This window comes from Eutrema salsugineum, unplaced genomic scaffold (assembly GCF_000478725.1).
Source record: "Eutrema salsugineum unplaced genomic scaffold, Eutsalg1_0 scaffold_2, whole genome shotgun sequence".
Classification (NCBI taxonomy): Eukaryota; Viridiplantae; Streptophyta; class Magnoliopsida; order Brassicales; family Brassicaceae; genus Eutrema; species Eutrema salsugineum.
This window is the reverse complement of record NW_006256829.1, coordinates 99,208-124,239: the sequence shown is the minus strand read 5'-3', so window position 1 is coordinate 124,239 and position 25,032 is coordinate 99,208. Positions and strand designations below refer to the sequence as shown.

The following is a 25,032-nucleotide window of genomic DNA, read 5'->3' as shown; positions in this document are numbered from 1 at the left end:
GAGAGAGAGAGAGAGAGAGAGAGAGAGAGAGAGAGAGAGAGAGAGAGAGAGAGAGAGAGAGTAGAGTAGAAGAAAGTATGGTTTGGTAGAACAAACCTACAAAGTTATCCCTAAGGAGAATAGTTCGCGCATTTGTCGTTAGAAATTCAAACGTGACGTGGCAAGTTCTAAATGGCTGCGCCTGACTGACTTAATTTTAAGTCCACTAGAAGAGAACCAAACTGTTGTAGCTCAATCTTGGCCCATCACGTGATACAATTCCACCGGAAGGAATAGAGAAATTAGGAGAAAAACGCAGCGTATTAAGTGGACCAAAGTAGGGAGGCAGAATTTCAACAATTTTCATATATTTCAGCGAAAAGATTTCATGCACGGGACGGGACGGAAGGCCACAACCTCACAAGCAAGCTAGTTAAGAGGACTTCCAAATCCTATTGCGCGGGTTGACTTCTTTAGATTCATTACAGGAGTTTATATTGGAGCTAGGGTAACTAATATGAATAACATTTTCTAATAATTTTTAGAAAATATATTACTAGAAAAATCTAGATATTTTGATTCTTTAGGGATTTCTATACATTTAAATTCACCGTTTTATATGTATTGTTATCGATCAGTAACATGAGATCATTGGTACAAGAGAGAGAAAGGAGGGTGAGCAAGTCGACCCCAAAAGGCAGACCAGGATCCAATCAAAACCTGACAAATTCGACTAGGTATAGTTAACTAGAAAGTCGTAATTAAGTTTCAATTATACATGGATCTGCCTTGTATATATCATTTTATTTGACCCTTCATAACTTTGCTACATGCAATGTTCCTGTGGTCCAACACACATTACTTCCCTCCTTATTCTTCTTTTTCATTGGTATAATAAGAGAGTATGAGTTGATCCAGTCCAATGGCTATCGATCGAAGTACATTGATTGCTAACTTGTCCACCGTAGAAAATTCATTACAATAAGAACCTTGGATGTAACTTGAACTTCACATTTCATAAAATTTGTAAACCACTCCCAAAAACTGGTGCGTAGTAGACTAGTAGTTATGAGTGTGAACAAGTTAATAGTTGAAGCTATAGAATTTTAGCTAAATTTTATACTATAACTCAATTATTTACTATATCAACAAATATTTTGGTTATCATAATTTCCAGGCTTGGATGGTCTAATTGGCATCCCTACGGCAGCATCTAGTTGGACATTAAAGCCGTTTTTCTAAGGGGAAAAAACAAACCTGGTTTATCTTAACCGAGTTGGTTTTGAAAGATTAAACCAGAACTCGTGGCTTGGCTTCAACAAAGTAATGCGAGAAACTGATGGGGCATAGAAACGTGAAAACGCCATATCTATTTGGGGTCAGAATCAGAATAGTTACAAATCAATTATTTTAGGTTGTAAGAGAATGTCCAAATCCCGACAGTTTGCACGAGGGGTTTAGTTGGATCCAACTTGGCCTCTTTATTGCTCATTTAATGATACGTGGACTACACATTTCCTCCATTGTAAACAGTTTGAAAATTATTACTAATATACTATCATTAATCCTCTCATAATGATAATATAAGCTTCAGTCCTCTTGCAAATTTCTTTATTAAAAATATAGTAAAGGTGGTTTACCCTTGAAAATGTGACTCTTCAGTTTTCACAATCAAAACACACAAGGCAAAAACAGACACTACTAAATAAATTTTTATAAATAATGAAAAAAATCTTATTCCAACACCAAAAGGTTGTATCACTAAACCGACTAAAACTTTGTTCATTCAATTTCTATTGGCTGGCTCACTCACAACAACAATTGGACGAATCTAGTGGGAAGATTGGGATATATTCCGATTGTTCACTAGAAAAGAAAAGAAAAAAAAAAGGTTGAAGTGAATCCATCTAGTTCAGGTTCTAATTACCAAATCTAGGAACTAACTTAAGCATACTTCGTCGCTAACTTACTCGGATCATCATCAGGGGAACGACAGAAGAGCTTTCCAAACGAGTATTAAGCATTAAGCATATCGAGTATATATGTTAACTAGCGAAATGTAATAAAATGGAACAATTATATAGTATCATGGTAAGTCCCGTAAACAAACACCACGAGACCAAATACTGTCAATTCAAATTTTGTTTTTGTTGGTATGAAAAGTTCAATTTTTATTTGCAGAAAATGCAAAAGGAACACTTTAGAAGCACAATCAGAAGGTGCACATACTGTAAGATTGCTTCAGTCAAAACCTAAACCTACAAACAAAACCAAACCAAACAATATCTGATGTAACTTTAGATTAGTCAGAATACGACGTACGTTATTGCGATTATCACCGACACGAAAAAAGAAAAAAAAAAAAATAATGCAAGATGAAGAAACAATTGTCATAAATAGCCTTAAACAAGGCGACGATTGGAAAAAGAAGCGCATCAAATGACCCCTTGGACCAATGACTTATGTTGACTATAAAAGCGACTGAAAACTAGACATAAATCAACCTATAACAAATACATAAAAAAAGAGAGAACCTTTCTTTCTCTTCAACACCAACCCTGTTCAAAGTTCCGAGCAAAATGGAAGCACACAGAGGAGAGCTTTTGAAAACAGAAACCCCGGAAATGAAAAACAGGGGAGCCATAGAGTTACTCTACAGAGCGTTGCAGCAAGGGGACACATCGACGGTGGCCAAACTGGTGGCCAGTGATGTAGAATGGTGGTTCCATGGACCGCACCATTGTCAACACATGATGAGGCTGCTAACAGGGGAACAACCGAGCCAGGTTTCCTTCAGGTTTGAGCCAAGCAACGTACAAGTCGTAGTGCCCGGTCATGGCTGCGTGATTGCAGAAGGATGGGAGGGTTCACACGTGTACTGGGTTCACGTGTGGAAGTTGAAAGACGGAGTGGTCACTGAGCTAAGGGAATATTTCAACACATGGCTCACTGTTACGGATTGCAGTCTTGGCGCAATAGGATGGGACATGGGGCGTTGCACGGTTTGGGAGAGCGTACCAAGGGACCTGGCTCGCGGTTCGTTACCTAGCTTGCTGCTAGCTATTTAACCATACAGACCAAAGACTAAACTGACACACTTATAATTTTGTGTCTGTCTGGTAATTTCTTTGCTTTTATGGAAAATTCAAAGGTGCTTGTAACTTGTAAATAGTTGCTTATACATATGAAGCTATTTGGTGGGAAAAGAAAAAGGTGGTTCTTGTCTTTGTTATTATAAAGAGTGGTACTGAACTTGTATGAGAGAACACTGCATGCTCTGCTAATTGCCTGAGCAAATTTAGATATATGTAGTTAGGAAAGTGAAATATGGCACAATATAGTGAAAATTCTAAAGCATAGTTTCAAAGACCAGCTGGCTGGTGGAGTCAGGAGAGATCAAAACAGTTTGAGGAGTTTTTCAAGGCACAACTGCAGAACTGAATGACGACTATTATTTACAAATAGCTTTCTACTATATACTAGTATGAAACTATGTTCGTCAAAGACTCAAGATCCAAGTGAACAATTCTACGTACTTAGGTTTTGGTAACTAGTTTCCAGAAGGCTTCTATAATCTCGAGCTCACCTCTACGGCTTGAAATAAAAAAATAATGAAATGCAGGAACGAATATCCAAAAAATACAGTAGAAAATCTCAAATTTCCACTGTTCCACACAAGAATGTATTGAGATAAACCTGTGCAGAAGAAATTTCCGAATAGAGGCCTTCTTTTGGAGGCTTTGTTTGAGCCCAATAATAATAGGGTTCACTTACACATCGCTCTTCCATCGATGATTGTTGGGTTTCTCTATCAGCATTCAACCCCAATTCATTTTTATCCCACGATTTCAAACAAAAATTAGGTCAATTTTTATATGTGAAATGTAGATTCGGTTTTTCATGTGGTAAATCAAAATGTATATCTTCCTCTTTTTTTTTTTTTTTTCTAAACCAAAAATTGTCAGAATCAAGGTTCAGAAAGTTACTCAGACTGAAAAACAGAACAGCTTTAATTTAGTTCATTCTCCGTCTTTTGTGTTTGAATTCAAAACATTAACAATTATTTTAAATTCACTCAATATCATCTAAATACAAAGTAATAAACTTATACTAATACATGTATTTAATCCTCTACATATATACTAGATTGCATGGAAATGAAAATAGATATGCGAAATAAAACTTGAAACAATTTTAAAAAAATATATAACTATCAAATGTTTAGATAAAAATATTTTTTAGCTAAAGGTGTGTGAATAAAATTATGTTTTGAGACTTTAAGAAACTAAATCTATTAAAAGTAGAATTTTTAAATTATATAAATATCAGAAAAAAAACTAAAGATAAAAAATCATAAACACTTAAATTTCAAACTTTAAAATATTTTTTGTTTTATTCTCAGTTTCATAATTAAAACTACCTTCAACTCTGGTTAGTCAAGTGAAGGAACTTCAAACTCAAATATTCCAAGATAATCTCATCTAATGCTACAAACTAATTATTTATTCACTCTAATAAAATTAGTTTGTCATTTAATTTCATCATACACCTATTAACTATAGTTGTTATGTTTATTAAAACAAAAATAATCTGTTGAGTTTCTAAAATAAAAGCAAACATTTCCATCATATTTTCAAGTTGAGATTTTTAAGAAACATGTTTCTAACGCGTTTCCAACATATTAACCTTTCCAAAACAATTTAACAAAAAAATTCCAAAACGTTTTAACAAAAAAAAAACAGACATCAAACAGATATTTTATACTCCATCCGTTTCATAATAAGTGTCGTTTTAGATTTCATTTTTTATTTCAAAAAGAGTATCATTCTAAATTTTCAATATAACTTTTTACTCTTATTTCCTGTTTTATCCCTCATTTAAAGATAATAATCTTTGTAATTAAATATTATAAAAGTATATTAATTAGGAGTATATTTGTATATTTTATTAATTTCTTAATCTGTGTGAAATGTGTCAGAATAACATTTATTATGAAACGGAAGGAGTATAACTTATATGTATATATATATGTATAGATATTAGATGGATTAGTATGAGTAGAAGAGAACAGCTCAGGCTGACTAAATATAGGATATACTACTGGAACTTAATATGGATTAGGGGGGCGCATTTGGAGGCTAATTAAGCGTGACAATTATTAAATACAAAAGGTCTTGATTTGCGTCACAACAGCAAGTTCGCACATCTGTGTTAGTGGCAGATTAAGTGTGATACATGTCTGCCACCTACATTCTCAACAGTTTAAAATTAGGGTCATCTAATCAAATATTTAGTCTATGCTTCAAATATAATCCACTGATAAAAAAATAGTACATTTTATAGGTTACTTTCGTTTATGTTTTAGTCGACTAGATGAGATATTTAATTAATTAGAAGAATTAATTTGTGGCTCCGTTTTAATTTGCTGGGATCAAATATACGAGTTTTCAAAATTTTAAATTAGTTTTCTAGCAAAAACAATTGAAAAAACTATAAGATATCTTGAAATAATTGAACCGACAGTTAAAGAGTTATGTGCTAAGTTGGTGTGATGTCCATTAAACCTGTCTGTATGTCAACCAATATTTTTCGCTATTTGAATTTGAATGCCAATTACAAGTATGTTACAGCAGATTTAATCGCAACATATGCGTTCGTAATTAAACGATAAAATGCAACGTAATATTTCGTACCAGGAAACGAAAAAGTTGGCTACTAAATACTAATGTTCTATCGTTACAAATTATCAGTTTTGGCTCAGAAAGTTTCGATGGAATATTTTATCCATTTTTGTTGTAAAAACATTTTTTTTGTAGCGTTTATAATCAAACTAGTGATATGTTACTTTACTATTTGTGTTTCTAATCCCTCCAGTTTCAAAAGAAAGATTTTATTTTCATAAAAATACATTTTATTTTGCTCTTGTATGTACTTTTCGTTAGTAAATAACCATGAATTATAAATTTCAAAAATATTGAATGAAAATAATTGAATTTAATAAATTTCTCTTGGTTTAGAATTATGAAAAATATGTATTTATTATTAAGCAATAATTTTTCTCGTAATATGTGTGAAGTTCTTCAAAATTCATTATTTAATTTAGAACGGAGGAAGTAAGAGTTATATATGAAGGTGTATAAACTATTATTATACCTTTTTAACCTGAACATATTATTATACTCTAATATAAATGTTAGTGATTTAAAATTTAGTATTGTCGACACAAGTTTGATGATTAAATGTGCTGCGTTGTGTATCTCATGATAAACGGAAGCTCGAATAGAGAAATAATAGAAATTTTTCTAAATCAAATTGATACAAAAGTATTTGATTGGTACTTATACTACTAATGAAAGTGTCAAATATACAAAATGTTGGGTAAGAATGATTATTAATGGAAAATATTACACAGAAAAGTCTACCACTTTAGCCTAATTTCCCTAAAATATTAGATCAAACAACCATGCTAAAGTTATTTGAGAGGCTTCATAATATGTGATTTGCAATCTATAATGGTGCTTGGTAGCCTTGGTTCATGAAAATGAAAAATAAAGTATATATACTTATGCTTATGCCCCAAAGTTCTTTTATGCATAATGACTAATCAGTTGTTCTAATATTTTTCCTGAATGTGAATTGGTTGATTAAATTGTTGCGAGATAATAACCAAGTTTAGTTTGTTAGGATGGGAATGTGAAGTCGATTTTACTTTATCAATATAAATAATGAAATGGATGTATGTAAATTTGAAAGTGTTTGTTGTCTTTTGCATTAAAAACTTTTTGGCGCGACTTCGGTTATGGAATTATTCTATTTCCAGTCACATATTATATCCTTCCCACTCACATCTCCATCACTCTTCTCTTTTACAGTGGAATGCCACGTGTCATTCCTTAATTCAAATAGAATATTCCCTTACAATTAGCAGTAGCATTACCAGAAAAGATCTTTGTTACCGACGACAATTTTCGAGTAACGTTATTGTAAAAAAAATGCGAGAAAATTTCACCGACAAATTAATGGAGGTAATTTCCGATGACACTAGCTTCTCGATAAAACATCGGAAAGCTCATCAAAATATTTGTCAGAAATTACTGAAGGTTAAGGTTCTAGGGATAAATTCGTCAGATCTATAATCAGGTCCATGCAACGCAACAAAAAATTGAAAATGGAGTTTGTTGAATTGTGTGCTCATAGGCTGTTAAAGATTTCACATGATCTCTTGAAGGGGACTTGTAATTCAGTCACTACTACATCCCATCCGTGTTGTCTTTTTCTTTTTACATTTTTTTCTTCTAATCTTCTAGCTCGAGAAAACGAAAAAGTGTATAAGAAAAATTAAAGTGTGAATCAATCCTCATATAAACTCATACATAATTAGCTGATTTGGACATCATGACAAACAAAGAATTTTCCTTAATTCTTTAGCCTACCAGGTTTGACGAATTAATTAACATGCAATCAATTATGATAAAATATTTACAATTATCCGAAACAAAGCATTGTGATCATTGATAATTATCGATAGCTAATTATCTATATATACTTACGGACCGCCCTATTTTTTTTTTTTTGAACATTTAGAAATTTAGATATTGCCAGCAAAAAAGGGGTTAAAGATTTTGAGGATTCGACCCAAAAAAAAAAGAGAATAGACATGATCGAGATGTTAACGGTTATTCTCAAAGTAGAGTGTTACATAATTTGTTAAGCTTAATTATACGGACATTCTCCTCAGTTTGATTTTACCATTTATAATTTCTGTTTTGGTTCTGGACTTCTGGTTTGGTTGAACATGAAAGAATTGGCTTACATCGGTTGAGCAAAAAAGCACGTACGTGCAACGGTGCAAGTGATTACGACTATTGAATTAATTTTGAATGGTTAACAGACTGTACAGAACCAACTTTTTTTTATCTAATCTGAATAATAGAAAAAATTATGTTAACATTTTTTTTCGAGTAAGCAAAACAATTTTCTGAAACAAATATTTAAAACATTTTTTTCGGGGTTAAGTATTTGGAACATTTTTTTCGATAAAGTATTTGGAACATTTATACATCAATTTTCAGTAAAAAAAAAAGTTGACCTGACTTGTGCAAGACTGCAAGTCATGAATGGCGATCTTCAAAGTCCTATATTAAAGAGAAAACATTGGTTGCACAGAAAAGAAAAAGAGAAAACATTGAAACTTAGGGGTAAACACTAGGAAAAGAGGGAAGAAAAAAGGTACAAGAAAAACTGTTTGAAGACAAGAGAAGCATCTCAATGATTTTTCACGAGATAGGACCTAGAACTTAGAAGTGGACTTTGATTACGACTTTTATTAGGGGTGGGCAATTTTGAGTCCCACACTGTCGTTTATCATTCCTAACCAATAATCACCATTTGTTTTTCTACCCTGTCATGGTAGAAAACTAGATATTAGAACCGAGTTATATAGTTAAAACATTTTCATCGACTTACCAAAATTACTTAACAAAAACATTCACCACTGTTGTTGCCAAAAAAAGCAAAATGGTATAACCATTAAGAAATATGTACAGTATATATATTTATATATATGTACCCTTGAATAGACCATTCATTAATTTCAGCATCTAACACCGAGAAGCTTCTATATCAATTTTGAAGTTGATCTCTTGTTCCATATAGTTTCTATGGCTACATCCTAAGTCACTACTAGTCCAAAATCGAGGCATCAATTTGATGAATTGGAATTCAAGAGGCATCCTAAGCTACCAACAAATATTTAATATGGTCCCAACGTAATGTTATACAGTTAGAATCGAATTAAATGTATTCAACAAACAACGGTAGCTGAGGGTATACAACCCAAAAAAACTAGTTTCGATCGATGAAAACAAATTTTCTGACAAATTATTACTGTTTTGCAAGAAGAAAAAAATAGCAAACTTGATTCAAAATACATTCCTCGTTTGTTACCGAAAAACTTGCTTTCACCATATTGATAGTTATACATTATCATATCTGTCATATATATACAAAAGAAAATCGACGCAAAAGTTGTTTGGATAAAAATATATTGATCAAAAAACAATTACTTGTTTTGAAATATATCTAATGAAATTGATTTGCACAAAAGAGAGAAGAAAAAGAGGCAATGAAATTGATTAAAAAACAATTACTTGTTTTGAAATGTATACCAAACAAATTAGAATACTGTATAAAGTTATAAACGTTGAGTTTGCAAAAGAAAAAAGTGATTAGTTAGATAATTTAGATAGAGGAAAAGAGAATGGATTTGATGTAAGTAATAATTACGACAGCATGATTTTCTCAAGTCCTACCTTAATGTCGAAAAGAAAAGTCATCGAGCTGTCGGATGGTACTCTTTAATGATCTCACCAGAAATATTTCTCTCTATATAGGGAAAAATTAAAATCTCCTACCTAATTCCGAGTTTTTACCTCACCTTTTTATTGAACAAGTAGCTACGATTAGTTCAAAACATGTATTTATCCAAAGAAACCTCGTATAGTAATTGATGTGTTTACATAAAATAAATATACCGAGGTGCAACCTAAATGGAACATACAGATGCGGTCTTGTGGTCCTCAAAAACATTAATATAAAAAAATGTGTATATGAATGTGTACATATGCGCACACACATACACTTACTTTCTTTTCGGGGTTTTGGTTCGCATGTTCATGGGTCAGCATGCTGTCTCCATTATCTTTTTGATGTGTGTTTTAGGTTTTTTTTTTGGTAAATGTGTTCTTAGGTTTTATCGTGAGCAATTCAAATAAATGGTGTTATCTGTTAATTAGAATCACGACAAACGTAAATGGTGAATCATCAATTTTGGAATCACGTTTAAAAAGATCAAACCTACAAGATTTGCAATATAGTTAAATAGTTAAATAGAGATCTTCTTAACCAAAAAAAATAAAGAGAGATCTAGTGTCATGTAGGTCGTATGTAAAACAATACTAATGTCATGTATAGATTAGCTTACATGAAACAAAAGTAATTTTACACACAAATCATTCCCTTAATTAAATAGATTATTAATGATGGGTAATTAAAATAAATTAATATTTTCATTTGCTATAAATGAGAATTAGTACATCTAGTTGACTCTACCTGTCACCGAAACCCCTTCTCTCTCTCTCTCTCTCTCTCTCTCTCTCTCTCTCTCTCTCTCTCTCTCTCTCTCTCTCTCTCTCTCTCTCTCTCTCTCTCTCTCTCTCTCTCTCTCTCTCTCTCTCATCTCCTCTTTAAGTGGTCGAGGGATAGGAGTGAATGACGAAGAAGGTGTGTGCTGAGCAAGATGGAGAAGCAGGGCACGTGCATTACTAGCTCATCTCTTTGCATATATACACATGCACTCTCCCTAAATGCATGTATGATTTAGATGTGTGTGGAGTGTGATGGTAATTGAGTTAGTTCTTCATGTGCCCATCTTCCCCATCATGACCACTTCACCTTGATGATGATGATCGATCCCAGTGTTAGTCATACGCTGAAACGCATGTGGTAATATGTTTATATTCATAAACGCATACGTGTGTGTGTGTGTGTATTTGTGTACGTGAAGTGTATTTAGAAGAAGCAGATACCCCGTAACAGAAACCTATTACTATTTGTTCGTACGCGAGGGAAGCTTTCTATTGGAAATATTTTCAGGTATACTACATAACATTGTTTTTCATTAACCAATCATTTATTCATTTGATTAATTACTGTCATATCATATCAAGAATAAAAGGAATAACTACTAAAATTTAGCCCAGTTCGCTTTTTTTTCTTCGTTCTAGTGTATATTATTGATAACTTTTTTGTAAACTTTTTTCATATTTAAGATAATATTTTTCAATATATTTGTTAACTATCTGTAATTGCTCGCTGCCTCAAATGTTTGTGTAAACACATATTTGATTTAAGATTCGGCATAAAACGGTACAAAAAAAGTTTGATCACTGCAGATAAACACTGAAATAAGTAGTAACTGTAAATGCCTTCAAAAATTGCATTTACACGTAGTAAGAAAATCCCCACTTAAATGCATAGAATAATACCAGTGTACAAGGGCGATTTTCACATAACAATTTAATGTGTCGGCGAGGAAATTATTATAAACAATTAATGTATAGTTGTGGAGTATTACAGAGTAAAGATGAGTAGTTTAATTGATTTTAGTGGAGTGGAGCATGCGTAAGTTTTTTAGATTAAAAACTGGTTGGTTTGATTACCCTGTTTGCTCGTTTAAGTAACGCACGCGTTTTAATACTTATTTTTTTGTTAAAGCGTTTTTGTATAGATTAATACAATTGAACTATATATATAACAATAATGATGTTAATGATAGATTTTTTATTTGAAAAAAAAAATGACTTAAAAGACATTACACATACTCTGTTGCTAGCAATTAGCAGGCAAATTTGCTAGCTAAAAACAAAAATTAGCAGGTAAATCCTTGTTAAAAAAAAAGAGAGAGCAACTTAGCATGGCAAATTTTTTTATCTATTGGGCCAATAGATCTGCGTAGGGCTTCAACATATTAAATATCCAGTAGACTTGACTTGAACGGTATTGGGCCTTAACTCATGTGAATATATAGTACACGAGGGTATTTCAGTTCGACAAAGAGCTATAGAGCAGTCAGCAGTATATTTGTCATTTGATACGTAAAAAGGTTAAAAAAATATTATTTAAAAAACTAATGGAAGGAATATTGGTTGGTTGAAAATTTGAATTTGGAATTGGGGACGACTATTATCGTTCGATTTTTTTTTTGGGACCAAATTCATGCTTATATTTATAATTTTTTTGTGTAATTTGGTTTTCTTACAATAGTAATAAACCGGATATGTGACCCGAATTTTTTCAATCAACTAGGAATCGCAGATCATTATATGAAAGATTGAAGATTAATTGGTGGACCAAAACCAAAGCTGTATAAGGCGACACATATATTCGATTCGAAACATGTTCGCTGAATAATCTGTTTCCGTGTTAAGGTGTTACATAACGTGTATTCATTTTTGAAATTAGAGGAACAAATTTATGCCGAAATTTTATTTTATACGAACACGTTCACATTATTCATTTACTTGGTAGATAAGAAAAAAAAAGTAAGTCGAACATTAGATAAAAGGTGTTCAAATTTCATTCTTTTTTGAAAATAAATCATTATCTTCGAGTATTTCTTTTGCTAAATAGATATAATGAGATGCGCGTAGACTTTTCTTCGCAAGAAAAAGATCAAAGTCAACATATTCGATCCAGATATTAAATTTTGTAAAACATTATAAAAACCCCTTGGGAGTCTGACTGGGTATTTATTATCTTCTCGGCATAACCAGACGAAAACAAAATTCACGAAATAGAGAGAGTAAAAGAAGAAAAAAATAGAGAGGATACCTTTTAATTTTATAAGGGGAAGAAGGAAGAAAATGGAGCAGCCTTATGCGTACGCTTACCCAACAGGGATGGGACCTTCGGCTCCACAAGGCGGAGGCGTCGCCGGAGTGATAGTGGATCAGCGGTTTTGCGCACCGTACCCGGTGGATCTGGCGATCGTGCGGAAGATGATGAAGTTAACGGAGGGGAACTTCGTGATAACGGACGTTAACGGAAACCTGTTGTTCAAGGTGAAGGAGCCGGTGTTTGGTCTTCACGACAAGAGGATCTTATTGGATGCTTCTGGATCTCCGGTCTTGACTTTGAGAGAGAAGGTCCTTCTCAACTTTTTAATTTAATTAACTAATTAGAGAAGAAGTTGCAGTAATTGGGGCTTAAATTAATTATTGGTTAAATGATTGATAAATTTTAGAGTATGAATTAATTTAATGAATTAAGAAATTGCAGATGGTGAGCATGCATGACAGGTGGCAAGTGTATAGAGGAGGGAGTACGGAGCAGAGAGATCTGCTGTACACGGTGAAGAGATCGTCGATGCTTCAGTTAAAGACGAAACTTGATGTGTTTTTGAGTCACAATAAGGAAGAGAAGCGATGCGATTTCCGAGTCAAAGGCAGTTGGCTCGAGCGTTCTTGTGTTGTCTACGCCGGCGATTCTGACGCCGCCATTGTTGCCCAAGTACATAGTACATTCTTAAGTCTTGTCTCTTTTTTTTTTTGAAGGGTGTCCCAAAATTGAAATGTTAATGTGTTTGTCCTCGTATGTTGTTGGTGTTGTTGGGTAACAAAACAACAGATGCACAAGAAGCACACGGTGCAGAGCGTTTTCTTGGGAAAGGACAATTTCTCAGTGACTGTTTATCCCAACGTCGACTATGCCTTTATTGCCTCTCTTGTCGTCATCCTCGACGATGTTAACCGAGAAGACCGCAACGCCGGCGGCAGCTGATCCCATTCCCACCTGTGAGCTCCCTCCTCACCTGACTCCTGCAATGCAATGCAATGCTCTCCTTCCTTTATTGAGTTTCTTTCTTTTTTTTTTTTTTACCTGTAAAAGTACTCTAATTAATGTTGATACGTTATTACGTTGCAGTTTGGAATGTGGCCTTGTTTCTTAAACTTTGTGTGTGTAAAAGATAAATCAAATACAACCGTTTGTCCAACTTCTTTATATGGATTTTTTTTTCCCACTTACTTACTTACATTGAATTTGTCTATTCTCTTTTTTTTGTTACGTATTTCACTACCAACTTAATCTATAAAACGTTTCAGAAACTACCAAATTGTTTTGACAATGTTACTACTATTTCCGGTCAACTGAAGACATGCCATTTCTTTCGCTTTTAATTAGGCATCATCATAATTAATTAATGATAACTCAACGGCACGTTACGTTCCGAAGATACATTGTTTGGATCTGTTATGGATAAAATTGAAACTATTGATGAGACATAAAATTATAAATACGTAATGTATTCTTCATACATACTGTATATGTAAAACGCTAGCTGAAGAAGAAGAATAAGAATCAAAATCAAGCGGCCCAACTCAAAAAGTCAAACGGATCAACGTTTGACCCACCCAAACTGAGGGAAGAAAAATAATCGGACAAATAAGATAAAGCCACATGGCTAAAGTGGGACCGGGAGTTACTGAGAAGACGAGGGAAACGTGGCGAAGAAGTAAGAAAATTGAACGGAAACGAGAGGTTGTAGGGGGAGATGAGTTTCTTTCTTTCTTTCTTTCTTCTTCTAATTCTATATATAATAAGTAGAATATATGATAAGGTATGGAAAGTTGTTATGTATGTACAACTCCTCGGGAAAAGAAGATATGAGGCCTTCTTCTTCGTCTTCTTCTTCTTCCTCTGCTTCTCCTTCGTTAACGCTGTCGTCGGTGGCAGTGGCGGTCGACAAGGCCACGAGCGAGCTTCTGCTCACTCCTGATTGGACGATGATCATCGCAATCTGCGATTCCGTCAATATTAATCGCTGGTAGTTTGTTGTTCCCGCGTCTGAATTTTTGAAGAATCAATATGAGAATCCATCCTCCTATATATATATATATATATATATATATATATATGTGGTTAAGAATTTTGGCAGGCAATGCAAAGATGCGATCAAAGCTGTCAAGAGAAGGTTGCAACACAAGAGCTCTAAAGTGCAATTACTCACTCTAACGGTAACTTTCAAACCAAACTAAACCAAACCAAAACAACATTCAACTAATTAAGCTTGACACAAACTCATCATGATCTGTTAGTTGTTGGAGGCAATGCTGAAAAACTGTGGGGACTTTGTGCACACTCATATCGCTCAGAAACATCTTCTTGAAGATATGGTTAAAATTGTCAGGAAGAAGGTGAATTTGAATTTCACACTCCCTCTCTCTTTTGTTTTTCTTTTCGGTCTGAACACTTACATATATATAATCTCTGTATTTTTTTTTCTTTTTATTGGTGAATCTTGAAATTGTGAGTGAAATTTTAAGGGTGATTATGGAGTAAGGAACAGAATCTTGGTATTGTTGGATACTTGGAATGAAGCATTCAGTGGAGCTGCTCGCAAATATCCTCATTACAACTGGGCCTACCAAGAGCTAACAGTAAAGCCACTTCTTCAGATTTACTTTCCACTAAAGATTTTTAGCCTCATTCGATTTTGTTTTTCTGAAATGGCATTGGCATTGGCAGCGGTCTGGTGTGAAATTTCCACAACGTTCAAAAGAGGCACCCCTCATGCTTGCACCGCCTCCAGCTTCTTCTTCTATGAATTTAATGTCCATCGGTTCTTTTAGAAGTCTCGACGAAACAATGGCAACTGATATTGAGTGTCTAAGGTAACCTTCTTTTTTTTGTTTTCCTTTTTTGCTTTCTCAACAACTTACAATCCCAAGCCACCTTTGATATTGTTATTTTCATTGTTCCAGTTTCTCAAGTCTTGATTCCATGAGAAATGTGATGGACCTCCTCAACGACATGGTTCAAGCCCTAAATCCTTCTGATAAATCAGTAAGTGTCGAATCAGATACTTTCAAAAAGCTAATGCTTACACACTTGTTGATGTCTGCAGAAAAAAGAAAAAGAAAAGAAAAGAAGAAGCTAAATAATCATCTGATTTGGTATTTAATAATAATTATCCTTGACAGGCGCTAAAGGATGAGCTTATAGTTGATCTAGTAGAGCAGTGCAGATCTAATCAGAAGAAACTAATCCAGATGCTCACAACAACTGCGTCTGTCCCTCTTGATCATTCTTCACCTTTTTTCTTTTCTTCTTCGTTTTTTTCCTATTTTCTTACTGATGAAGAGCATCTGTTCTGCTTGTCAGGGACGAGGATGTTATGGCACGTGGGCTCGAGCTGAATGATTCTTTGCAGGTAGTGCTCGCTAGACACGACGCTATTGCCTCTGGTGTCTTTCTTCCCACGTTGCAGGCACCAGAAACAAGAGAAACGAGCTCTGTCCTCGAGTCTGGTGATGCTTCAGCTGCTCTTGAGTCTGAGCCTTCTTCATCATCCAGCAGTGAAAGTGAAACTGATGACGGGGAGGACGTTGAAAATGACTTTACGCAGCTATCCAAAAGGTTAGTCATTCACTCTCAGACTCAAACACACGCGTTTTCGCTAGTTTACATGAGAGACGTGGGTTAACGCATTTGCAGGCACGCTCTACTAAATGCCCAATACAGCGATGAAGAAGAAGAAGAAGAAACATTGCTTCTAGGCAACAGTAATGAAAAGACAGCAGAATCAGAAACCAACACACAGTGCAAGGATCTAGCTCTATTCGACAAAACAGCAACAACAACAACCAAGTCGGAGCAGGACATTATTGAACTTCTCAGCCTAACTCTGTCAACAACAGCTCTGCCGGCCTCTTCCCAAACGCAAACGCAAACGCAAACGCAGCCTCCATCAAACACCCATCACAAGACATCGTATGATCATATTCTTATGAACAGCTACGTAGTCCCCTGGGCACAAACTCAGGCAGAAGAACCGCAAGTCCCAAAAACGGCGCAGTTTGCTCCGTCGGGACCTCAGTATCAGGCGTGGCCTCCGCAGCAGCAGTTTTCATACGGTTATCCTCACCCGCAATGGAACGGTGGTCAAGCAAACAGTTATGACACAACATTTTGGAGCCAAGGAGGCAGTGAGAATAAGGTCTTTGAGAGAAACTTGCACTACTCAAACTCCTTCCCTGCTAGAGCGGCGGGACCATCCGCTGCTGTGGACGGGCCGCCGCATAGGCCACCTTATGTTCCTCCGTACAAATTGTTTGAAGATCTCAATGTCTTCTGCAACAGAGATGGAGGCGTTAGGAGTAGCAAATGATGCCATTTCACGACACATAAAACCATACACGTTTTGCTTGTCTTTTTAAGTTATTTCAGCTGTTATACAACGTTTAGGACTAGAACTATCGTCTTTAATTTGCCCTCGATAATCTGATTCACCTCACTACTACTATAAATAACATGTGACAATACTCCTTTCCCAAAAAGGGACGTGTGTGTGTTTAAATCTGTCTAATTTCAGTATTCCTCTTTAATATAATAAGAATTAAAAAAAAATATTTTTCTCGGGGACACTATCTACGAATTTTAATATTTTGTTTACACATGATAGAAAAATATATTGATTAAGAAATAATGAATTTTAAGTGTTAAAAGAGACCATTACTTGTGTCATATTCTTTACACAAGATGAATATAGACATATTATAAGAAAACACAAGACACACGCACACTAAAGAGAACTATTTACAAAGCATTTACATTTATTTTGACAAAGCCTCCTGAAATTAGTGTGTTTGCTTTGCATATTCTCATCGGAGGCTAATTAATCAAATCTATAAATAAACACCCCAATTTCCTTTCTTCCATTGAATTTAAAAACATCGATTAACTTACAGGTTATCATGATCCTATCTCAGTGGTTGTGAGTTGTGGTGGTTGTATAAGGAGACAAAGGAGCCAGCAGCACCGGCGGCTAACAAGACCTGGTAAGGGTGAAAGCTTAGGCAACTGACTGGGCCAATCTTTTGGGCCATGAAGGAAGTATGGTACTTTATGCTCCCAAGCTGCTCTCCCTCAAGGTTGAACACTTTTATTAGCTGTTTCGCTGATCCGCTCACTATGATCGGAGCGTGTCTATGAACACCCAATGCTGTGAGGGATCCTCTGTGCGCTTCTATCGTCAGGTATGTCTCCTTTGTTCGTCTCAGATCCAGAAACTTGATTTCACCTGCTTGCGACGCACTCACAATCTGAGTGAGACAACAACAACCAAGTGACGTGAGGAACTTAGTTAAAAATTGCCTTATGATGTACTGATTGACTGATTGACTGACGAGAATCAGAGACTGTGGGTATGTTTAAACCTTTGCCGGGTCGAGTCCAGGCTGAAAGCTGAGTCCAACTACTTTTTCTACTCCCTGATGAGGCCGAGTGGCGCACACAAGCCTATTATCATTTGAGAAGTGAGATTTCTTCTACTCTTTGGGAAGCTAATTTTTTTAACTATTTAAAAGCTGAGCGACAGACTTACCATTCAGGTGTCCGAACATCATAGAGTCTTACAGACCCATCTGCAAAACCAGCAGCAAGTTGGCCCCCATGCACTTGAGAAGCCGACTGCAAACACACACACCCCAAAAAAAAAAAAAGACTCATCAAGCACGACCCGATCAGGTGGAGATCCTGTCTTCATATAAGCCATAAAGAAGACCCAGAAAGTTTATATTTGTAACACATATACAAGTCTGAAAACGCTAACTTACAAGGGCTGTGACGCTGCACTCTGATTCAGAGGACGCAGATTTGACGACTTGTTCTTTCTCCAGGTCCCAAACCATGATCGATGATAATTCCCCAGAAGCATACTGTAAATCACCAGTATTGCGTCAAATACAGAGTAAACCAGGTTTTATATCCCCAAAAAATTATAAATATTGTATGTTGCGAACGGAGTCGCCATATACCAGATAACCTGACTGCTGTTGCCAGTCCACGACAGCATTCAAGCCACATGCACCCTGTGACAATCCTTTGTGACCCTGAATTGAAGAAAACCCTGTGACCATTCTTTGTCTACCCTTTGTTGCGTAGTCTTTCCATATGCGGACTGACCCATCGCCTTCACCAACATTTCAGAGCCACCAGTAAGAACTTTTAAACAGCCACAATCGAGCAACAACTAAAATGCAAAAGACATTCTGGCAAGAGTTGTGAACAGTACATGAGGCAACAAGTAGCAGAGAGTCATCAAGTTCATTGACAAGGCAGAGCTTTGAAATTCCTTTGTCAGGAAAATCGTGATTGTCAAAGCCATTAAGAAGAGTTGCTTCCTCGTAATTCCACACCCTGACAGGGAAGACAGCTAAACTTAGAGTCCAGCAGAGCAATTTCTAGATGGAACATTTGAGTGAAAAAGGTGACTTTAAGGTGAAGCATTTCATAAATAAAGTTAAATCAAATAAACAGACTGATCCGACATATTGTCATTTAGAAATGGCAGTTTTTATAACTTTGTGCCTAAATACCTGATGTAAGTAATTAACTTGAATCTAGCCTTACTAAGGCCAACCCGAAACCAAATTTTTTATTTGAAGTCCAAAGTTTAGCTAAGCCATGAAAATTTTTGCATACCTGATCCGCTCATTCTCATCAGCAGCAACTACAATAGGAGAAAACGGGTGAAGGAGGGCTGTCTTTGTTCCCACTTCAAACTTTGTATCCCAATTAGCAATGGGAATATTGTTAAGCCCGCTAATTGCTGGTCAAGGACTTAAGAAGGTTATGATACAGTTCAAGTAACTAGTGTAGTATAGAACAAGACTCAAGATAAACAGAGAAAATGTACTTACATGAATGCTGGCATTTTGCAATATGCTCAAACGCAAACTTTTCTTTTTCTTCTCTTTGGGTTGCTATCTCTTCATTAGCATCTGATCCCCCAAGAAGAGGTTTTGAAAAGTGACCCCAGCTCCAATTGTAGATAGTTGATTGTGGAAGCAAACTTCGTTCAGATCCGCTGAACAACCGGCTTCCGCCTACTCGCGGATCAGCCAATCCAGAGTCAGGAGAAACCAGCAATTGAGGCCGGAGCTCTAGTGAACAAACTCTCCTCAGTCCACTTAAATAGCTTGTTCGAGGAGGGCTTACCGGTGGAGTCCTAAATGTTAATGGTAGATGACCTGTGAACAACAATTTCATGGTTAAATTACTTAACACTTTAAAATGGACAACAATTTCAAGATTCACACTGCTGATTGGAAAACGCTGCATAACCAGCTACCTGTATGCATATCAAACCATGAGGCTGAACGAGCTAGACCAGCCACAGGAGTGTGAGATGCAGATGCTACTTCACCTGGCCGGCCACTAGACTTGGAGGGTTTTGCAAAAACTTGTTCAATCCCAATAATAGATAGCACACGCCGCCCAAGGCTTGCAATATGTGGAGATGGATCTTTAGCTAATGTAAACATAGCTAGAACGCACTGAGAATAGACAGCATTATCCAGTGGTCTTGGCTTATGGACAACTCCATTGCTGAGACCATCATGCATGATTCCAGAATCAAAATGTAATGAAGAATCATCAGATAATGGAGATCCATGCGCTAGAGCGGAAGAAGAACCATTAGGACTGCTTGAGATCCTTCTTTCACTAGTCATTGGTTGACTATCGGTGCTAGCTCTGGTCAGAGAACCCATGTGTGAAGAAACAATAGATGAAGTCCCAGCATCGTGAAACTTGGCCATTGAAGGGAATGAAGTTCGCAGATAATTTGTCTGGGACTTCCAGTATGAAGCTGCAATTGACTTTAGATGCTTTTGGTGTCCGAAGGCAAACCGTGCCAGAGCTGTGAGACAGTAACAGCATGTTGAGTGTATCCAGGAGATACAAATCCAAGCATTTTTTAAAAGCTGTCTAAGCGGAGGATTATATAATTTAAAGGTTATCTACATGAGCTAAAATAGACCCAGAGATCAAGATAAATTCATTAATTTTTTTTTCCTTTGAACTTAATGACACCTGGTGTGAGTCACGGAGCCCTAGTCTCATAACTATGCATGATTAAAAGTTGCATGCTTTGCATACCTACAGCAACCTCTGCTCGGACAAGCGGGCTCCCATCTGAAACTACATCCAAGAGACTTTTTATGATAATATCGTCAGCTATAATCTTTTCATTATCCTCAAATTCTTCGTCACCAACACCTTTACCAGAGTCAAACCCAACATCAAGTAAGGTACCAAGGGCAAAAACAGCAGCAGCCCTGACCTGCATGAGAATGGTGTGGCCTGCAATTAGACTGCTGTTTCAAAGAAAGGAAAAAAAATACTGATATGCGAAGATGGCTAAGCTTCAGGTGAAGAACCACCTCTGGCTGGGCCTCGGAAAGCAGAGGTATCAACTTTTCAGACGCATTTGCCTCTCTACCCATTATCTGGGCCTCTATATATTCCTCCCATAACTTTCCGAGACAAAGACAAAGCCACTGTACAAACAATGGTTCTGGTGGTGGATCACATAGTTGGGGTGCTTCGAGGTGCTCCAGACAAACACCAATTAAATTTGCTTCAAGACATGATTCTTGGCCTCGTTTGTAGCCATTGACAATAACGGCCAAAACAAACGCAGCCATAGCACGTTGCTCTGGGAATGCATCAGAACTATCTAGAAATCTGATGAAATATATGTGGCCGTTGTCCTTCACAAGATCAACCTGACATGACTAAAAACAAAGAGACATCCCTCAAAATGTTAGGAAATTCAAAGAATGAATAGGAAAATGAAGTGACACGATAGTATGACGACCAAGGTAAGGAACATGTCCCAACGACCACGAATAGGAAGCACGATGCATAAAGAAATGTTAGTCCCCATTACTAACAATGATTTATCTTGGTCACGCTCAATATCAAGAAAACAGAGGCACGTTAATAGTACAGCGACGAATAAATTAGCAGAAGAAACTCGAAACGAACACGCAGATACATAGGAAACTGCTCATTTAACACCAAAGTTGTACCTTATCAAATGCGAGAAGCTTTGTCCATATGAAAACAAGAATCTGCCGTAGCTCAATTGTTGTTGTTTGTAGCAGCTTCACAACGTAAGGAAATATTCCAACGGATAAGGCCTAGAAAAATATTCACGTCAAGTAAGGACACTGGACATACCCACAAAAATAAAACCAAGAAGCAACGCCTAAAACAGGATATCAAGGCATTAGAGGTACCAGATCCACAGCCCAAGGACCCATATCCAGAAATCTTCCAAGAAGCACAAGAGCGCGAAACCGATGGCACTGGCTACGTAAGACCTGAAAAGAATATGAATCCAAGTAAACTAAGATGGTAAAATATAAATAAATATAAGATGGATGGGATATTTAGAAGCCAATGTTTTGCTCCTTGTATTGTTAAATACGAAAGCAAAAGTGTAGAAAAATGAAAAGTAGATATGCATCTTTTCTCGTGGACCCTAAGAGAGAGGCCCTCACTCAAAAAAAGAGGAGTAAATTTAGGGTTCAGGTGGCACCTGAAGAACAATAGGCAACTGCTCCGGTGGCTTCTTATTCTCAGATCCATGATCAAGCCAAACCTCAAAAGCTGTTAGTTGCTCAGTAAAAAATGGACTTGGCTAGGAAAGGGAGAGTAACAAACATTATCAGTAAGACCAACATCATACAGTATTATACAATTACAAGGAAACAATTGACAAGACAAACCTGAAACTCCGCAGTGGGGTCAAGAAAAAGTTGAGGAAGCTGAGAAAGGCAGATTTCGGCAGCCATGTCCCATGCATCCCTGAAAAACAGCAGCGATTACCTGCGGTAGAGAGCTCACACATACAATTCACCAACATGCAAATTAAGGATAATGTCCAATACCACAAATGATGTTGATGTGTAGGAGGTAGCATAGGGTGGGATATTGGGGTACAATTCCCGGATCGCATTATCCTCTCAGCAAGTAAGAAATTTCGAAAAAGGCTAGCAACCAACAAGTCCTGTCTGAATAATCTCTGGAAAAGTCCTGTGGGGTAAAACTAACTTCATGAGGGAATGGAGAAAAACAAACAAGAAGTCAAACTTGAGAGTTTGGCCTTGATAGAATTTTTTGTCAACAGTTTCGCCTTGATTCATTAGGCGGAAAGTTTGGGAAGTACCGCGAGGAAGCACATTCCAGGCAATGGTGTCCGTGACTGCAGTGAAGATCCAGTTTAACTCTCCTAACAATGTTCTACGGTCATTTTGGCGGCCCGGAATTCTATCAATAAGTGATTCATCTATAATTTCCTTCAGAAGAGAATGTCTGCAGAACCTGCCAAGAAAAGAAAGCTGAAAGCCAAACTAAACTGCACAGATCCAGATGGACATAAAACAAAGGCAGATAACCTGAAGAATATATATATGATAGGAAACGTAAGAAAGAAAAAAGAACCTAGAACTGAAGGCACGCATCTCAATAAGTAACAAGGAGAACGCTATCAATAGGATAATGAGATAATCCTATTAGTCTCGCTAGATACTTTAGCAACCAGTACCATCAAAAGTTAAGATTCAAAAAAAGTATGGCGAACCAGTTGTAACTTGTAAGCCAAAATTTCCTATGCATACTAGTACGGCAGCTGATAACAACCAATCACTAAAACAAGTCAGACATTAGTAGAGAAATTTACCACTTCAAGGCCATTTTAATAGGTGTTGTGAGGCAAGAAGTGAAAACGTCAGCTGGAAATTCAACACTCTGAGGGAGAGTCTCATGTTCATCGCAAGCAGCCAGTAGAATGCAGTCCTTTAAGGGTCCAGAAGAGCCAGAAGATCGGCAATCATGAAGCTACAGTCAGGAGTGACAATTTTATCATCTTACGAAACGCCAAATCGTAGAACCGAGTCCTAAACCTAATAGGTATCCATATAATACGAGTAATGTGACAATAACATTACCTCTGCAAAGGCATTAACAATAACCCTAGCAGCAGAGCAGTCAAAAACATAAATTGAGGGTGTCTTCAACCAGGAATCAAGCTCTCTGACTGGCAAGGGAATGTACTGCGTAAAATTCTGCTCACGCTGTCACACAAGATGAATAGGTGCCTTGTAACAGACACAATGGGCATTGTGGAAAGAAAGCTAAGAAAAGCTCACCTTATTGAATACCCAGATTTCACCGTTAGGTGTAGGTTTCGGCACACCATGCCCATTATAATGAAACAAAACTCTCTCAGTCTTTGCATTTTTTCGACAAGACAAGCAGAGCTTCCTCAGATCGTCCTTGGTAGGATCCAATTCCACCTTATACAGAGCCTGATAAAAATTCATAAAATACAAATGAAGAGGAAGCAAACTCAACAAAGCAAACTCAACAAAGCAAAAACCAAAGGTGCTGGAATCGAAGTTATCACCCTTGGCAGCCATCTCTCGTACTGAATGCTCAGGTTTTGGCCAATTGTCTGAAGAGCTCTAGGGGGAGACATAGAAAACGGATCTGCGGCCAAAACAAAGAAGGGAAAAATGATTGCGGGAAACATATATATACAAAAAAAAAAAGTGTGAGATAAGATTGAGTTAAGTGAAAGTTTGACCTATCCAGCATTCCAGTCTTGCGCATGGAGATATCTTTATAACATCCGGGGGATCAACACTAATGTTCAAACACATAACTAGAGCAACACATCCTGTTTTCATCTGCAAATAATGAGATATCATGAGAGTCGAGGACGACAGGAAACGAGCATTATTAGACTTGAGATTAACATCAGAGAAAAAACCCGATATAGCTTAAGCAGTGGTGGAAATAGAATTTAAGACAGTTGGGTTCATTTGACCTGTGCTTCATCGTGGATAACAAATAGTAGAAGATTTACCTCACTTTCCAAGATAAATAGCCTATTTGCATCAACAAAAGGCAGACTATCAAATGTTCAGATATTTGAACGAGAACTTACTCGCTCTTTAAGCCGCCATCTGGGGGCTTGGACGGTTTCGGAAGCCGCATCGGACACGTCGTGTCTAAGCTCACAGAGCACGACAATCTGAGGCAAGTATGCCATGCTGGTGGCGGTAATCGTCGTGACATTTCCATAGCCACTAGTGGTAGCGACCTCGTCAATCCTCCGCGAGGCGATGATGGACATACGGCCATCATCGTGACTGGATGCGACGGAAGTGGAGGTGCAGTCGTCGTCGTAGCGGTGATTGGTAACCACGGTAACGGAAGACTGAGAGAACCTAGAGACCATCACGTCCCCTAGTGGCATCCAAATACAAGAGCAATCTCGAAGAAATCAGGCCTAGCCTATGGTGTTCTGGTACGGATTCGGAAAAAAAAAGAAAAAGTACGCGAAGAAGAAGAAATCGGAATTGAAATCAATCAACAAAGCCACTGCACCAACGGCGCATGGAGAATGAGAGGAGGAAGAGCAGAGAATCCAGCTCGAATAAAGCTGCAAGGACGGAGAAGAGGAAGCGGAAACCCTAGGAACTCCGGAGGTTGAAGGAGACGACGAGGGACGGAGAGTGAGGTAGTAGTGGCGGCACAAAAAGAAAGTGTGTATGCGAATTTGTCATTAGAGAGAAAGAGAGTCAAAATGTTTGTGTTTGCGTATTGTCTCCCCCCTTCTCTATGCCCACCTGGATAATT

General features: G+C 36.8%; 4 protein-coding genes across 5 annotated transcripts; 3 read left to right on the top strand and 1 right to left on the bottom strand.

The window, feature by feature from the left end:
• The first annotated feature begins 2,486 nt into the window (after positions 1-2,486).
• LOC18019537 (senescence associated gene 20) lies at positions 2,487-3,123 on the top strand. The gene has a single exon (XM_006398523.2). It carries the CDS (start codon positions 2,559-2,561, stop codon positions 3,045-3,047), a length of 489 nt encoding a protein of 162 aa, XP_006398586.1. The 5' UTR covers positions 2,487-2,558; the 3' UTR covers positions 3,048-3,123.
• Positions 3,124-12,311: 9,188 nt separating this feature from the next.
• LOC18018362 (protein LURP-one-related 15) lies at positions 12,312-13,558 on the top strand. The gene is made up of 3 exons (XM_006398521.2): positions 12,312-12,683; positions 12,817-13,047; positions 13,165-13,558. The coding sequence occupies exons 1-3, from the start codon at positions 12,402-12,404 to the stop codon at positions 13,315-13,317; spliced, it is 666 nt and encodes a 221-aa protein (XP_006398584.1). The 5' UTR covers positions 12,312-12,401; the 3' UTR covers positions 13,318-13,558.
• Positions 13,559-14,201: 643 nt separating this feature from the next.
• On the top strand, positions 14,202-16,803 carry LOC18018361 (TOM1-like protein 7). Its single transcript, XM_006398520.2, has 9 exons — positions 14,202-14,362; positions 14,474-14,552; positions 14,634-14,732; positions 14,862-14,975; positions 15,064-15,209; positions 15,300-15,381; positions 15,519-15,604; positions 15,700-15,954; positions 16,033-16,803. The coding sequence occupies exons 1-9, from the start codon at positions 14,202-14,204 to the stop codon at positions 16,703-16,705; spliced, it is 1,695 nt and encodes a 564-aa protein (XP_006398583.1). The 3' UTR covers positions 16,706-16,803.
• A 233-nt stretch (positions 16,804-17,036) lies between these two features.
• On the bottom strand, positions 17,037-24,992 carry LOC18018360 (regulatory-associated protein of TOR 2). 2 transcript variants are annotated; one of them, XM_006398519.2, is made up of 23 exons: positions 24,338-24,992; positions 23,975-24,077; positions 23,795-23,877; positions 23,538-23,696; positions 23,337-23,453; positions 23,069-23,226; positions 22,556-22,710; positions 22,278-22,422; positions 22,116-22,194; positions 21,926-22,027; positions 21,624-21,707; positions 21,414-21,524; positions 20,763-21,116; positions 20,479-20,662; positions 19,670-20,239; positions 19,239-19,568; positions 19,021-19,147; positions 18,611-18,735; positions 18,354-18,508; positions 18,153-18,254; positions 17,921-18,006; positions 17,754-17,835; positions 17,037-17,639 (listed from the first exon to the last, which is right to left on the bottom strand). In XM_006398519.2, the coding sequence occupies exons 1-23, from the start codon at positions 24,647-24,649 to the stop codon at positions 17,298-17,300; spliced, it is 4,065 nt and encodes a 1,354-aa protein (XP_006398582.1). In that variant the 5' UTR covers positions 24,650-24,992; the 3' UTR covers positions 17,037-17,297. The 2 variants fall into 2 exon arrangements, with proteins under 2 accessions (XP_006398582.1, XP_024011669.1); XM_024155901.1 differs by having other exon boundaries at positions 23,337-23,441.
• Positions 24,993-25,032: the final 40 nt, after the last annotated feature.